Source organism: Rousettus aegyptiacus, unplaced genomic scaffold (genome assembly GCF_014176215.1).
Source record: "Rousettus aegyptiacus isolate mRouAeg1 unplaced genomic scaffold, mRouAeg1.p scaffold_m13_p_10, whole genome shotgun sequence".
Lineage (NCBI taxonomy): Eukaryota > Metazoa > Chordata > Mammalia > Chiroptera > Pteropodidae > Rousettus > Rousettus aegyptiacus.
Window position 1 is genome coordinate 91,936,761 of NW_023416285.1, and position 17,225 is coordinate 91,953,985.

Genomic DNA, 17,225 nt, shown 5'->3' on the forward strand with positions numbered 1-17,225 from the left:
GTTGAAATTATTTCTGTGTCTGGAATCATTTTGGATATGCTCACAAATCTTTCGTTTGTGAGACTCCCGTTCACCTGGACCCCTAAGGCTCTTCTCTGCCGGGGTTTCTTCCTAGAGTGACTCTGTCACTTGATTTCTGGCTAGCTTGCTGGCCTGCCTTTAGGACGTCGACTGTGCCGTTCAGGGGTTGTCTAGAGGGCATGTGTGGAGGTGGCAGGGACCTCCTCAACTTCACAGAGCACTTGGGGCTCCTTCTCCTGACAACCTTGAGCTTCTCTCTGTGGAACTGTCGCCGGGGTATCCACCAGCTTCCTCGTGATTGTCCTGTTTGCCTGGTTGCAGGTAACGGCCCCGCAGGCTCTGAAAGAGAGCCCGCAGCCCTTGCCCCGACTAGAGGGTTTCTTTAGAAGAAATAATGGCACTGGAACCTCTTTCTAAATGCAATCTTGCAACATGAATGCACGAGGCAGGTCAACGTGGAGCTGTCCTGGCTTGAAGTGTGCAGAGTGGGGGCCCCAGGACCCACAGAGCCTCTTGACCCTGATCCCACCCTCATCCACAGCAGCCCCAAAGGCATGTCGGCTGCCTGACCCTGTATCGCTCCTTTCGAGGGTGAGCTTTGGAGCCCACGCGGTCCGTTGAATTGCGTAGCGAGGTTCTTCTTTTCGACCAGTGCCCTCCCGAGCTGTGGCGAGGACGTGATCGCAGCGATTCCTCTCTCTCTCCGATTCTGCCGGGGCGTGCGTGCATGTGTGTGCGCACATACGTTTGGACCCATCACGTTAAATCTTTGCCCAAGATCGAGGGGTTACCCGTTTCGGGCACCGTGGTGGCGTACGTGCGTTCTCTCACTGTCAGTCGTTAACGACAAATCGAGGAGGGCAGGTCGCTTGCCCGAGGTCGCACCTGTAGTGCGTGGTTTGGGGTTCGCCAAACCCAGAGCTGTTTTGCCCCCCCTCTCTTCAGCCATCCGGTTGCTGCTGAAACAGGAATGCACAGGCCCCAGGCGGGCCGGCTCAGTTCGCAGAAGGTGAACTTGGTGCCCGGCACCACATTCCTTGTGAAACGGTTTCCAGAATAAAGACGTGAGAGAGCCAGCCAGTCTTGGTGCTGCCAGACGTGGAGAGGGCCTCTCGAGCCGTCAGCCTGTCTTACGTGGGTTGGGAATTTAGGCTAATTATAATGAGTAATCATTTAGGTAGCACTAATGAGCTCTGTAACTCAAGACGAAACCTTAACGAGTTCCGTACCTAGACACAAGACGATCTAAAAATGTCATGTTTTCCTGCCCAGAGGTCGGTGTCACGTGACTCTTGCCAGCCTTGAGCGTATCGAGCCTTAGATTAGACTTCCCGCCACATCCTTTCCTATTGGGAGGTCAGGCAGGGGCGAGAAGGAAAAGAAGGACATTGTCACGTGAGCTCGAAGCGCTTTCATCTTTCTTGGACCCAAGTTTCCCCCAGCCTGGTTTTTTTGTTTTTTTTTTTTCACTCTAAAGTCTGACTTCCTTCCAGTATTATTGTGCATTCTTATTAATTCTTTGGATGATGGGACGGAGAGCACCTCATTCCATTTCCCCGTGTCTTCGGATGCGATTGGCGTGACATTAGGCGGATGTGAACTTGAAGGTAGTGCCGATCATGGACTTAAGGAAGTAGAAAACCGCAAAAAAAGGAGCCGGTCCCATCACGTGTTAATGAACTTGACACCGTGCGGGTTTAGTGTCTGAGATAGTAGAGGACTCATAAGAGTCGCACACTTTTGCTTGAGCTTGCTGTCGAATTTGGAAACCTGTGATTGACATGTGATAGAATCCAAGAAAGAGGTACGCAAATGAGTAAAGATGTGGAAGGTAGCTTCTGTAAAGAAATGGCTTCAGAAGTACTGGATTTCTGTACCAAGATCATCTTAGTAAAGGTACCCCTTAATTATGGCATCCAAGGGGGTGACTGACAATATTTACTTTTTTGCTCAAGGTAATTTTTATGAGCTGTTGTGGAGGCAGAAAGATGGTATGTTTCTGCAGTGAGATTTTCTCCATTTCGAACCAGGATGGGGCAGGGGAGAAAAATCGCCCAAAGTGGGGTCATGACATCCCGAGACACTGAGAATTCTTGATTATCAGGGTCATAAGAACCTAGGTGCACGGTCACAGGGAATATGGGGTTCCCTGCTCAGAAACTGAGTAAGTCAGTAGAGTGGTGTATTTAAGGGGATGATTTGAGTACAGCAGCGCTTTTGATGGAAAGGCATAGAACCCTTTCTAGCCTTATCATTCTGAGACGCCTTCTTTACCGCTGGGAGAAACAGACCAGTCGACTCCGAGAATTTTGATTGGATTAGTCTCATGTCTGTCATCCATTCACTGAATTGTGCAAAAACGTTTCAGGTGGAAATACCGTATTCCTACCCCTTGCCCCAAAAACACACTGGTGTTTTTATTGGGATTGCAATGATTCTATTGTTTAATTCCTGGATAACTGAGAACTTTAAATGTCTAGGTTCCAACCTATGACCACGGTTCATCTCTCTATTGTTTTCCAATTAAAAAAAAAATTTAAAATTATAGTTGACATGCAATACTATGCTCTTCAAGAATTGAAATATAGGTTCTATTTCATTGGGGAAAATGGGCTTCCTCTGCCTTCTCTGTTTTTTTATTGAGATATAATTGATATCATACTGCATTTTAGGTGTACAACATAATGATTTGATATATGTACATATTGCAAAATGATCACACAATAAGTTTACTTGACACACATAGGTACAAATTTTTTATGTCGTGATAAGAACTCGTGAGATCTACTCTCTTAGCAGCGCTCACATACAACACAGTCCTGTTAACTGTAGTCACCACGCCGCACGTTCAGCCCGGGATTCACTCGTAACAGGAAGTTTGTGCCTTTCATCTTTAACCATTTTCCCCATCGTCTACCCCCTGCCTCTGGCTACAACCAGTTTGTTCTTTGTATCTATAATTTCAGGATTTTTTTTTTTTTTTTTTTAGATTCCACATAGAAATGAGATCATATACTATTTGTCTTTCTCTGTCTGACTTATTTTACTTAGCTTAATGCCCTCAGATTCTGTCCATGTTTTTGAAAATGGCAGGATTTCCTTCTCTTCAATGGCTGAATAAAATTCCATTGTATGTACGCGCCGCATTTTCTTTATCTGTTCATCTGTTGATGGGCACTTTGGTTGTTTCCATATCTTGGCTACTGTAAATAATGCTGCAGTGAACATAGAGGGACAGATACATTTTCAAGATAATGGTCATTTCCTCTGGGTAAACACCCAGAAATGGAATTGCTGGGTCATATGGTAGCTGTATTTTTAATTTTGTGAGGAGCCTCTGTACTATTTTCTATAATTCCTGCACACATTTGCCGTCCCGACAACAGTGCACAACAATCCCTTTTTCTCCACATCCTCACCAACACTTGTGTTTGTCAATTTATTGATAATGGCCATTCTGACAGGTGTGAGGTGATAGCTCATTGCGGTTTTAATTAGCATTTTCATGACGATTAGTGATGTTGAGCATCTTTGCATGTGTCTATTGGCCATTCATATGTCCTCTTTGGAGAAATATCTGTGCAGGTCCTCTGCCCATTTTCTGATTAGATCATTCGAGGGGTTTTTTTTGTTTGTTTGTTTTTGGGTTTGTTTTTTGTTTTTTGGTCTTAAGTTGTACGGGTTCCTTATATAGTTTGGATATTAACCCCTTATCGGACATATCGTTGTCAAGTGCCTTCTCCACAAGGTTTTCTTTTCATTTTGTTGATGGTTTCCTTGGCTTTTTGAAAAATCTTTAGTTTGATATAGTCGCATTTGTTAATTTTTTGTTTTCCTTGCCCAAGGAGACATATCCAAAAAAAATATTACTAAGAGTGGTATCAAAGAGTTTACAGCCTTTTTTTTTTTTTTTTTTTTTTTAGTTTTGTGGTTTGGGGGTCTTGCATTTAAATCTGTAATCCATTTCGAGTGGTCCAGTTTCAGTCTTTTGCGTTTATCTGTCCAGTTTTCCCAGTACCACTTCTCGAAGAACGTCATCTTCACCCCATTGTATATTCTTGCCTCCTTCATCGTAGATTAAGCAACCCTCGAGGTGTGGGTTTATTTCTGACCTCTCCCAATTCCGTGTCGTTGATCTATGTGCTTTACGCCGGTACCATGTTGTTTTGCTTGCTGTCGCCTCGTCATATAGTTTAATGATCAGGTAGTGTGCAACTTTATTCTTCTTTCTCAAGATCGTTTTGGCTGTTTGGGGTCGTTCGTGCTTTCATGTAAGTTTTTTGATCAGTTACGCGAAAAATGCCTTTGATATCGTGATAAGGATTGCACTGACTCTAGATTGCTCTGGGTAGTGTGGGCATTTTAATGATGTTAATTCTTCCTATCCATGAGCATGGTATATCCTTCCATTAATTTATATCTTTAATTTCTTCAATGTCTTATAATTTTCTGAGTACAGAACTTTTACCCCCTTGGTTAAATTCCTAGGCATTTAATTCTTTTTGGTGCAACTACAAATGGGATTATTTTCTTATTTTTTTTTTCTAATAGATAATTCTTGGTGTATAAAAATGTAACAGATTTCTGAATATTAATTTTGTGTCCTGCTACTTTGCTGAATGCATTTATTCTAATAGTCTTTTGGAGGGTTCTTTAGGATTCTCTCTATATACTATCACATCTGCAAATAATTACAGTTTTACTTCTTCCTTTCCAATTCAAGTACTTTTTATTTCTTATCTGATTGTTGGGTCTAGGACTTCCAATACTATGTTGAATAGAAGTGGTGAAAGTGGCCATCCTTGTCTTGTTCTTGATCTTAAAGAAAAGGCTTTCAGCTTTTTACTGTTGAGTATGATGTTAGCCAATGGTTTGTCATATATTGGCTTTATATGTTGAGTTATGTTTCCTCTAACCCCACTTTGCTGAGAGCTTTTATCATAAATGGATGCTGGATTTTGTCAGATGATTTTTCTGCCTCTATTGATAGGATTCTATATTTATCATTCATTTTGTTTATGCGATGAATCACATTAATTGTCTTGTAGATATTGAACCAACCTAGCTGGAAGTCTCATCTCTCTCTCTTTGTTTAGGTCTTTAATTTTTCTCAGCAAAGTGTCATCATTTTTACCGTCGGGATCGTACGCATCTTTCATTAGCTTTCTCCCTAAGCGTTCGATGCTGTTCGATTCTGTTGCAGACAGCCTCACCGGAGCCCCTCGAAGGCTCACCCAGTCTCACCGTCCATTTCTAACACCTTCGTTCTCCGCGGGCCTGAGAAACAGAGCAATAATCAGCTTTTCCTTTTCCAGGGAGTCTGTGCCCCTTGTCTAGCCCATTAAGGTAGAAAAGGTGTAATAGTTTCCCTGCAGGAAACCTATTTCAGAATCTAAACATTGCGGACCAGAAATTATTTTTCTTGACCTAACTAGTAGTCCACTATTTGAATCATCATGCAGGTATTTCTGCCGTGTTGTAAACATACGTATAACCTTTATCAGGAGGGCATTTACTCATGACACAGTATTAAGTTAAAATTCTACAAAAATCTAATTTTATTTTTTAAACATATGTGTTTACATATAAAAAGGTCAAGAGAAAATGCATGACGGTGTTTATCTCTGGGTGCCTAGCTTATGGACTTTTTTGCGTGTGAGCATTTTCAAAATGTATATGATAAACACGCATTGTCTTAGTACAAAGGGGAAAAAAACCCAGCATTTTTAAATGTAAAAAGAACTCAAACCGCACATTAAAATTACTGGCTTAAACTTCACCCTCTCCTTCCTTGTGTAGTCTATTAAAATTTGCCGGTGCAATTAAAACAGGTATGCACCGTATCTTAAGATAATCAGGAAAGAGAAACTCCTTTTGCAGGTATGTAAATGCTCCTGCCTGTGCTTCCGGCCAGCAATAAATCCCGCTACGTGCTGAGAATTCGCTCCTCACACTTGGAACCTGGTGACACCTGCTTTGTTTCACACACTTGATTCCTAGGGTAAATGGGCTCCAGTTAAATTCCTTCCTGGTCCAGCTGTGGTTCCCTACCCCCTCTTCCCCTCACCCCCATCAGCTGGCCTAGTAACCCCTAGTTTATTGACAGGTTCTCAGGAATCAGATAGCTCTCAGTCTGCCAAGAAAGACATGCTGGCTGCCTTGAAGTCCCGGCAGGAAGCCTTAGAGGAAACGCTTCGCCAGCGGCTGGAGGAGCTCAAGAAACTCTGCCTCCGAGAAGCCGTAAGTGGTGGTTACTGCTGCGTCCCGGGGAACTCGGAGCCGTCCGTGCCCTCGTCCGTCTGCACGTCTTTACAGACGGCAATAGCGGGGATTGTAAAGAGAGCAGACGAGGGACACGAGACCGCCCCTGATACACAGATGGTGGGAACGCCCGGGCCCATCACGCGCCCATCAGGAACAGAGGTGGTGGGCGTCAGTTGATGCGGCACGCGTAGACCAGCCAGTGCAGGTCCTGGCAAGTGGGGGACCCCTCTAGAGGCCAAATGACAAGTAATAGTAACAGTCATGGTGGCAATTGTAAACAATAACAACGTGTGCATGCTGCACCTTAGTCTGTAGAGCATTTCTTCATACACTGGTTTCTTCCTTGAATATAATGGTTTGGCACTAAGTTTTCGTGTCCGACTTTTGTTTCTCAGATTTATCTTACTGAGATAAATCGTGCTGAGAAGCATCATGGGGGCTCAACAAGGAAACCAGGATCTCACGCAATATATAATCTCCTTTAAAACTCACCACCTTTTTAAAACAACGAAATCTCAGCCTCGTGATATAATTAAGTTTTATACAAAGCAGCGTTTCCTCCAGCCCACATATACGCTAGTCTCAAGTTTCATTGGGATCCAGAGGCTGTGACAGGCCACCATTGTATTTATTTGAATGTCCATTTCCACCCTCGCCTGTTTATTCCACAGCACGTGTGAAGAATTGAGTTTCGAGCGCAACACACACACACTCCTGTGCAGGCGTGCGTGTGTGTGTGTGCGCATAAGGACAGGATGGGGCGACAGCCTTCCAGAGAGACTGTAGTCCGTGTGACATTTCACAGAGCCACGTCGGTGAAAAGTCGAGAGTGGGAAACATAAAGAGGTTCCCTGACTGGAATCCCCTCCCCCAAATGCTCATGCCTTGCTGCAGGCAGAATGAACAAGAGGCCATGGAGTGAGATCACGTTACATTTCAGCTTGCCTTAATTATGCTCTGGATCGATTTAAGCCAGAGCCGGCTCAGAGCAGGCCCACATTAGCACACCCCATCGCAAATCTTAGGAGAGCAGGTGTCCTGGCCAGGGGTTGTGCTCTGGGACATAGTTAATGTTAGCAGCCTTTGTATAATGAATATGTGGGAAGGACTGAAAAAAAAATATATGGGTTTGGGTGTCTGCATTTAATAATTTGTAAAGTCCTTGCTTTGTTTTTAATAGAGGCAACATCCCTCAACCCAGCAGGGAGTCAGCCTTAGAAAATTGAAGGAACATGTCAGGGCATGGTCAGCAGGCCTCAAGAAAGGTCTGACTTTCCCTCTTCCAATCAAAAGCAAAATCAGGAAAACAAAGCTCCCGCTTCTTAGAATGCCGACAGCAGAAAACAGAATTTGAGCGGAAGAAACAGCCTCGGTGGCCGTAGGCAGATTGCTTCTGTGCTGGCTCCCGCCAGGGTCTCCCACCCCGTCTGTAACCAGGGACAGGAGAACCTCCTAGCGAACTCTGTTACGAATCACACATACACCCCACACCCCTCGCTGTTTGTCCCCCGGGGAGCGAGCTGGGCAGCCAGAGCGAGGCGGAGCGGGAGCAGCTGGCAGAAACAGCGAACACGGGAACATGGGAGGAACCGAGCTGAGCTGCCACAACGGTGCGTGACGTGCCTCCCTCCCCACGAGGCTCTGGTTACGTGTGAAATCAGATTAGACGTGGAGAATCGGGGCCTTCACTCAAGGACCGTTAAGCACATGGCGGAAAATCAGTAGCCTCGTTTTTTAACATTTTATTTTAAAACCGCATTTACTTTAGACTTATAAAGCTATGGCCGTGCTAACAATCACTTCTCCCCACTTTTTTTTTTTTTTTTTATAACTTTCAGGGTGAAAAAGAAAGTCCTAACAATATAAAGTCCTCAGTACGTGTCTTGTTTTTAGACCAGCTTTTAGGGAGGCGGATGAAAATACTGCAGAAGAAACAAAAAGGACTTGGGCGGCGTTCGAACACGTTTAAAAAAGAAACAGGGAAGAAAATTGCAGAGCATTTCATACTCAAATAGTTGGCCATTGTGCTCCGAAATGCTTACAGAGAGAGATAAAAAGGCCAGGAGTTCATTTCGCAGCCGCCTGCACGCAGATGGGAAGGGGCCCAGGAGAGCGGGGGGCGGGGCGGGGGATGCTTGTGCACACCAGATGCGCGCACACACGATCACGCCGTTGCACATGCCCACACACCCCAGGGCACATACACACACCCCAGTGTATGCATACACTCGGGCGCACACACCAGTGCACAGCACACACCCCAGCATGAGTGTGCACGCGCACACACACGCACAGTGGGGAGGAGGGTCCAGGTCGCGCCTCTCGGCGGGTGGGTTGGCGTGGACTCTGTTGGTTCAGGCTTTCCCTCCCGGGGAACACTCACACGGCGCCACCCGCCACAGAAGCCCTTTGTGCGAATGATGGACCGTGAGCTTTTCCTTGAGTCTCTGCAGCACTGGCTTTGCTCTGGGACTAAGAACCAGGTCTGGGCTGTACCCGGAGGTACCGCCCGTGCCATTCAGAGGCACACAGTGGCCCTCCCAGGGTCTTCGGGTCCCTGAAGGTGACTTCTGCACCTGAGGGGTCAACTCTACCACGCGGATTAGCTGCTGGCTCAGAGTCAAGTTTCGTTCAGCCCAGGCCCAGCCCCTGCCCTAGAGCCCGGTTCTAACCCGGACACATGGACCTCAGGGTTCGCTGGATCATGGTGACTGTGTCAGTCAGCTAAGTTCACTGTCGTTATCCTCACAGCAGGTAGATGTCCAGAGCCCCAGGTACATGACGGCCCTAACAGCCTCGTCGGTGACCTAGGTTGTAGTTTCGGTCGCTACTGAGACTCTTATCTGTGTAGATTTAATGTCTTTTAAGCTCAGCCTGTTTGCTGAACATCCAGCCTGAGTGGAATGATGATCATCACATTCAGGTTCTAATTTGCCATTTGCGTTTTTCTGGGATTTGCCACATAGATATCACTCTTCCCGCGAAAGCTCCTTGGAAAGACATTTTTAAGCTGAGATATTCGTACGAGAGTATTTGATGCAGAGGCGGCTGGGAGCCCAGAGCCGGCTCTCGCGTTGGCCCTGCCCCCGCCGGCCACGTAGCCCCGCCTGGCACACAGTGGGCGTGCAGGAAACCCTCGGGCAACTGACAAACGAACGAAATGCAGGTCTGACGCTTAAAACTCAGGACGATTTCGTGGACCTGGCAAATTTACTTTCAGGAGAACGCGTCGAAGTGCGCCTGTCCTGTAAAGAAAGGACGGCTTGCGTCCATGTTTAGAGAAAGGAAATCGCAGCTCAGAGTCTCACTTTGCGCGAGCGCCCTGCGTCCAGTCTACGCATCGAAGCGTCTGTGTGTCCTCACGGACCAGGCACGTGCCCCGCTCTGACTTTCCCCTCCCCTCATGCTGCCCACATCCGCAGGAGCTGACGGGCAAGCTGCCCGTGGAATACCCCCTGGATCCGGGAGAGGAGCCGCCCGTCGTGCGAAGGAGAATCGGGACGGCCTTCAAACTGGACGAGCAGAAAATCCTGCCCAAGGCGGAGGTGGGTCCCCTCCCGTGACCTTCACCTTCCCGCGTGGCGGGGCTTCCCCGGTCCCTCCAACAGTTCCTTCACTCTGCCCAGTGCCAGGAGCCCGTCCCCATTGCCTCCCGAGGATCCTCCCTTTCGCCTCTCGCTCAGGGACCCAGTTGGCCAGTCCGTGGCTCCCCTCGGTAGGACGGGTGGGGGGACCGGGGGACTTGGGTCTCTGGCTGGTTAATAAGTTATCCGGCCTCAGAGCCACAGAAGTACAGGGTCAGGTCCGGGAAACGTCTTCCCAGATTCAGAGTCCAGTTACCTGTTAAAACGCCCTTGAATGGGGCCTTAACGGGGCAGTGGTCACGGCCCACAGAGAAGGGCACGCCGTACATGGCTAGGCTTTTTAGAAAGTGACTGGGAGAAGGCGACGTGTTCCTGTAACAGGTGGCTCCGTGCGAAGGCAACTTCGCAGGAACACAGGTGCCCTGGATCCCGTGGGAGGGGGCGACCGGTCCCCTGGGCTCTGTGCGGGTCTGTGCGGGCGACCTCCCCTGCCCTGTGCTCTAATTGAGAGACTGTCCCCCAGCCCATGCCCCATTGTCCTTCACAGTCCCCCGCACCCCATCTCGTCGTGGGCTGCTCCTTCGCACTTGTCGGCCAAAGGCCCCGTGGGTCCCTGAGAGTTCCACGTGCACCCCGTCTTCCTTCTCTGTCCTCTCACGCCTCGTCCGGCAGGCACTGGGAGCAGCTGGCTCTTCGCAGGGCGTGGGAAGGAAAGGCTCCCGGCTTCTCCTGGAAACGCGCTTGGTGGCCCCAGCCACCCAGCAGGCGGCCCCCTGTGCAGACAGGGCCACCAGCCTGTGCTTGTCTCAGTGGAAGTAGCGAGAACTTGTCCGGGCGCCCACAAAACTCCGGGGCGACGCCCTGTGCCCGAGCTGTCAGAACAGCCGCCAGGTAGCGCCACACCTTGTGCCTGGCCACCTGTCCATCCTGACATTCCTCTCCCTCCCAGGGAACAAATACAGCCAGAGTCGGAAGGCTCCGGAAGGAGGTTTGAGTTTGTTGTGATCAGTTCTGCGTGACCGTCAGCTTTCCCTCTCACTCGTCCTTCCCTTCGGTCTTAAAGTGCTCGAAGGGCAGTCCGTCCAGCGTGGAGCCCCCAGCCTGCTGCGTGGCGCCCGGAGGCCGGGGTCTTTAACCGGCCGCCAGCGAGGAAGGGCTGCCGATCCTGGCAGACTTGCCTCCAAATGGAACGGGGACTGAGGGTGTAGAAAGTGGGTGCTCCCAGGGCACCCCGCTGCCAGAGATGGTAGCAGTGGGGCCACTGGAGGGGCAGGCGGGGCGGGGGTTGGGCCCTGGGGCTGCTGGGCTCCCAGGACTCGTGAGCCCCAGGAGTAAAGAAGGCTGGCCGGCCTTGGGGCAGGGCCGGGGAGCAGGGGGGCCCCCCCGAGTGCAAGCCGTGGCCGTCGCTCCCACAGGAAGCCGAGCTGGAGCGCCTGGAACGCGAGTTCGCCATTCAGTCTCAGATCACGGAGGCCGCCCGCCGCCTCGCCAGCGACCCCAACGTCAGCAAGAAGCTGAAGAAGCAGAGGAAAACCTCTTATCTGAACGCGCTGAAGAAGCTGCAGGAGATCGAGAACGCCATCAACGAGAACCGCATCAAGTCGGGGAAGAAGCCCACCCAGAGGGCCTCGCTCATCATCGACGGTCAGTGCCCAGCCCGCCCCCCCCCCACCACGGCACGCCGCCCCCTCTGCCCCGGGGGGCTGGCGCCAGTCCTGCAGGTGGGCCGAGAGAGCCCCCCGCCCCCCACGGCCTCGGCAAGCTACTTAACCACCCTGTGCCTTCCCTCCTCCACCCATAAAACAAAGCTAATAAGACCTCAGACCCGACGAGCGCCATGAAGAGCACTCAGGTCCATAGATGAAAGGGCTCTGTCGATCGAACTCTCATTATCCGTGTTTATGGCTCCCTGGGAGAGCCTGCAGCCATGAGCGAACCGCCTCTCCCCTGCTCCCCGAGAGGGCCCAGGCCCTGCGGTCCTCAGGGACCTGGTCAGCCTGCCGGGTTCTGGGCAGCAAGGAGGGTGGCCGGGCTACTGCACTGCGGGCAGCAGAGCTGCCCCTCTCTGCCCTCCTCTGTCTCAGGCTCCTGTCCCAGGGCCAAACCGGGAGGACTGGGCCACCCACGCTGAGTGTCTAGAGCCTTGAACTCCAGTCGGGAGGGTTTAGGAGTCTGGGTGATTATACCCAATCAACACGAGAAGGAAAGACCCCCACACTGACCAACAGCCATCCCGTCCCCCAAGCTTATGCTCCTTTGGTTCTTAAGTCAGCAAATGCTTCAAAATCTGTATCAAGTAGTCTTTCAACTTTTATGCACACGTAAAATACTTTTGCTCCAAGAAGGCAGACAGTGCAGAGGTGGGTACCAGGGCCCAGGGAGGGGGCAAGGGGGAGCCAGTGCTTCACGGGGACAAGCATTTCCGTGTGGGGAGAGGAGAACGTTCTGGAGGCAGGCGGTGATGGTCGCACAACAACGTGAACGTACTTAATGCCACCAGACTGTGCAGGAAAAGTGGTGAAAAGGATCAATTTTATTACGTTACGTGTATCTTATCACGGTTATATATGTGAATGTGCATAAGCGTGTACACACACACAGCCTGACAGCGTGGGCACACCGGGAACACAGGGGCTCCGGGATGCCAGCGAAGCTCGCCGTCTGCTAGGTGCTCACAGGCCACCGAGCCATAAGTTAATTCCTGGTTTTAAAAGGGAGAGACCGTTCAGGACCCCTGTGCTCTAAGGAACTTGGAATAACCATCTCTCCCCATCTTGCCCTGTGGTCCTTGGCCAAGTCCGTCATGTCCCCGCCACTTCCTAGCAGTGTGCTGTCCCCAGCCCTTCTCTGTCCTGTGCCTCTGTCCAGACGTCCCCCTGGCCCCTCGGGGATGCTCAGGGTTCTGGCCGTAGGGAAGCGGCCGAGTGTAGGCGGCGCTGCGGGGAGGTGTGTCTCACGGGTCGGCCACAGAAGGGCCTGGGTTTGCGGCCAGCCCGGTGACAGTGACAGCTGTTCCGTTAGGGACGCCAGCAGAGTCCGTCTTTAAATCGTTATCTGTCCTCGCGGCTGAGACCATCCAAGCCCACAGCTGTTCCGTTTTGGTTTTTAACCATTCTAGACTATATCATCTCTGTTTCGCTGCTTCGTGGAAATCATGTTTTCATCACGCAAGCCCACTGGAATTAGAGCAGCAATTAAGGGTCTTCTTAGTTCCTTAGCATGTGTATGTGTGTGTGTGTTTTTTTTTTCAAGAGATCAAATACTGAACTTAGCATCCGAAGACCCAGGACCTTTTGCTAATGTCTCCAGAGGAGCAGAGCACCCCTGGGCAGACCTGCTCCCTAGATGTACCTCGGTTTCCCCACCTGTTCAAATGGGAGCATTATCTTTACTGTCTCTCCCTTGGGTGTATCCACATGGTTAATTAAATGTTGTTTAGGTAAACAAGCTTTGGAGAGACAAGCTGTATTTAGCAGCTCGTTTTCTCTACTACTAATGACACAAGAAGTTTATTGAGAAGCCATTTATGGCCCTGTGAGCGAAACCACGTTCCTTACCCTACTTTCACGTTTGTAGAATGGGAAAGTTCCCGTCCTCCGGTTTCGTCCGGAACAGGCCGTGGGCCGGGGAGATGATGTGGCTTGCCCGGGCCCGGCGGCCTTTACGCTGGGCGTTAAGCTCCTCAGCCTTGTGGCGTCCTGTCGGACAAAAGCACACGGACCGGGACACACCGCAGTGCCAGGCGTGGGGACGTGAGCTAAGGACCCACCAGAGGGGCCGTCAGAAGAAATGCCCAGCGGCATTTCGATGGTGTTCCGTGGGTTCCTTCTGACTAGATAGAGGAGGACGTGGGACGGCACTGATAACCTCGCGACCTCTGCCGGTGGGGCTTTGTCAGAGGGGCGCGCGAGGCTCAGGCGTCTGCCTTTTGTCTCCGCAGATGGAAATATCGCCAGTGAAGACAGTTCCCTCTCCGATGCCCTGGTTCTGGAGGATGGTAGGTTGTCCGTTTCCTGCTTGAGAGCTTGGGCGGGGGCAGAGATGAACCTGGGATTAAGCTCTGCGCGTCACCTGGGGCGGGCCACTGGAAAGGCCAGAGCCGGGAGGAGGTGGCGGCCCGGTCCCCTGCCGCTGTCTCCTTTTCCAGCAGTCGCCGATTTGGTAGGAAGTGAGCGGGCTCCACGTGAGCCATGTCTATTAGAATTTTCGTATTTCCTGCGGCTGAGAGGCGAGATTTACGGTGATATCCAGGGAGTGGCACTTTGCTTTTTTAGTTCCCCGAACCACATTTTTAACTAAACAGAGAATCTGAACACCATACATAGTTTCATCCCGAGTACTCGTAATTTCTGGAGGAAAGGGGCAGACGTTGGTTTGGATCATAAAGGAAAGGATAGGAGAGCCTGGGGTAGCAGGAAAAACAGAGGTGAGCCCCACCTGGACCCCCCAGCCCACCGCCACACATAGGGGAACGGAACTGCAAACACACAGCCGTCTCCGAGAATGTTCCATGGCATTAACCCTGAACTTGGGCAGCCAGGGCATTAATGAAATGGAAATATATTAAGTGGCAGTTATTTTTTTTTTTTTTTTTTTTTTTTGCCTGGTAGGGAAACCTCAGGTGGGCAGTGATAAGTGGCTCTTCAGACAGGAAACATGAAAGGTCTACCCAAGCCAGAGTAATGAGGATAATTGCAATAATAATAATAATTGCTGTTGACATGGGGAAGGCCGGTGAGTTAGTTACCCAGTTGTCTTGGCCTTGCTCTTGGCAATTAGATCGTAATGTTTTTATTGTCAGCTTCCTTACATGGGCGGGGAGCAAGTGGGCCTGCAGGGAGCAGGGAGCCGCGCTTTGAGTATTGAAGACCCAGCCCTGGTGTTGGCCTCGCTGGACTCTAGTCTCTCCAGGGACGCAAACAACACAATTTAGTGAGATTCCTTTGTAATGGAGGAGCTGGGGAGCTATGTATTGTCAGTGGCTAATTTGGATGCATTATTTCTGGTTAGATTTCCCCCCATGTGCATGTTCCAGAGTCCCAGACGAGCCAGGGGTATCACTTGCCTCCCTCGGACAGCACCCCTCACCCCCAGCTCCCACTGCAGATTCCCTCCTTCTAGGGGTTCTTTCCTGGTTTGAGGGGGCCAAGGGGCATGCAAGCAGCGTGCATGGCCACGCTTTGGGCTTGGGGATTGAGAAGTAGAATACTAGTTAGGAATGGCTCAGGGTGAGGTGGACAGGTGCTGGGGTTTCGAGTTTGCTTCTGGGTGTTTCCCCTCAAACTCTACTCTGCCTCCACCGAGAACACTGCATTTTTCTGGCCTTTGTTCAGCGCCGCCCTCGCCTGGGCTAACGACATTGGCTCTCTTCCTTCACCCCTCCCTAGCCCCTCTCCTAACTTTGCCCACTTTTGCACCCTGCTGGAGGACGAGTTCTTAAACAGGGTTTTCACCCTGACATGTCCGTGCTTAAGGAGTCGCAAAGTTTTCTTGTGCCTGGAATCAGCAGCAGGGGCGGGCGCCTTGCCTAGCTCAGCGCACACAGTAGGCCCGCGTGCTTGCACGCCCGCTCCTCCACGCCCCTGCTTGCTGGCCGCTGCCGCCGCACAGGGCCACGAGCTCCTCCCTTCCTCTTCCTCCTCTGCCCGCCCACTGCTGAAGTCCCTTCCGGACCAGGCTCACCCGCAGCTCCTGCCCCGGCCCCCGGTCCACTTCCTCCGAAGGCCGCACAGCACGGCGCTGTGTTGGGCCTCAGCCCCTGCAGGCGGGCGCCGGTCTTCTGCGCCTCTGCCATGTTTGTAGCCGTCGGCTCCTTCCCAAAGAACCGGAGGCAGCTCCCCAACGTAAACATATGGGAACACGGTGAAAGACAATGTATGTAGCAACTTCGGGGGGAAAAGCAGAGAAGCCACTAGAGCCACCAGCAGAAAAGTACACTCAGCAGATAGGTTTTCGTTCGTTTTTCCTGACAAATGTTTATTGAGCACCTACTGTGTGTCAACAGACATGGAGGGTGTAGCATTGAACAAACCAGACAAAACCCTCGTGGAGCGGAGGCACCAACCCAGATCAGACGCGTCCTGTCTGTTCAATGAGAACTTAGAATAAGGACGTTTTGCTGTTGGGGAGGAGGCAGCCATTTGTCGATGGTGTTTAATGAAATTCGGGCTTCACCCCCAACTTGTAGCTACTCGGTTGAAACTTCTCCTCCCGTGTAATGCTGCTCAGCGTTTGGGTTGGGTTTGCTTGGGCCTGACCTGTCTTGGTACCCGGGAGGCGTCACGGGGCGCCTTCGAGAGCGGGTGCCAGTCCGGCTGCCGGCTGCCGGGGTCGGGGCGGACTTGGGGGTGGCCGGTCTGGGTCGGTGGGAAGGACGACCCCTCGCTCAGTCCCTCTCTTTCCGTCTCTGCGCAGAAGACTCTCAGGTCACCAGCACACTGTCCCCCTTACAGTCTCCTCACAAGGCCCTCCCCCCGCGGCCACCGTCGCACAGCAGGCCCGCCCCTCCCCAGTCGCTGGAGGGACTCAGGCAGATGCACTGTCACCGCAATGACTATGACAAGTCTCCCATCAAGCCCAAAATGTGGAGCGAGTCCTCCTTAGACGAGCCTTACGAGAAGGTCAAGAAACGTTCCTCCCACAGTCACTCCAGGTGAGCTGGGTCGGGCAGACCACCAGGGGGTCACGGTCAAGGCTTTTGAAAGCGTCGGGCTGTTCCGGATAGCACCCACCCATCCCAAAATCCACATCGGTGTGTCTCCTTCCTGGGGTGGCCTTTCGCCAGGGCCGTGCTCACAGCGCCCTCTGCTGCCCACCCCGTCGAGGTGCAGATTGTCATTCGAAGGGAGGGTGGGGGTTTTGGCTCAGGGCCAATGCGCTGGCAGCCGGCTTCCATGTTGTTAAATTCCACTGGAATTAATTAGGAAGTCTTGGGCAGCACGGTTCCGGAATGGCAAGTGAGAGTCCACTCGTAGGAATCCCACAGTGGTTCGCAACCCTAAGCCATCGGCCAGCAGAATCCTGGGGCCAAACAGCTGTGGTCTTGGCGGGGCATTATCAGCTCATTACTCGGCTGACCTTGGAAAGAGGGTTTTTTTCGGGAAGGCGTTTTTGGTCTGCCGCTGTTTTTCTCATTTCCTTTAATTGTGCCTTATGAAGCTCCAAGTGGGTGCCCACCCAGGTAAATATTTGTCGCTCAGAAGACAAACTGGCTGAGGGCAGAGGCGTCACAGGACAGACATGCTGCCTGTTCCAGTGGAGGCCGACACAGGCCTTCATCCCTCATCGCCCTGGGGGGTCAGGGGCAAGGACCCCCCACCTCCATCCCCCGCCCCACACCTCCGTGTCGTGGGGGAA

The 17,225-nt window shown here is 51.3% G+C and overlaps 1 protein-coding gene across 10 annotated transcripts in view; it reads left to right on the top strand.

The window, feature by feature from the left end:
• Positions 1–17,225, top strand: part of FRMD4A (FERM domain containing 4A) — a 522,413-nt gene that overhangs the window by 484,646 nt on the left and 20,542 nt on the right. For all 10 annotated transcript variants that reach the window (XM_036227032.1, XM_036227030.1, XM_036227019.1 and 7 more), the window contains 5 exons: positions 6,128–6,261; positions 9,708–9,830; positions 11,285–11,513; positions 13,810–13,866; positions 16,284–16,521. In XM_036227032.1, the coding sequence (XP_036082925.1) occupies positions 6,128–6,261; positions 9,708–9,830; positions 11,285–11,513; positions 13,810–13,866; positions 16,284–16,521 (781 nt within the window). The remainder of the gene's footprint in view (positions 1–6,127; positions 6,262–9,707; positions 9,831–11,284; positions 11,514–13,809; positions 13,867–16,283; positions 16,522–17,225) is intronic.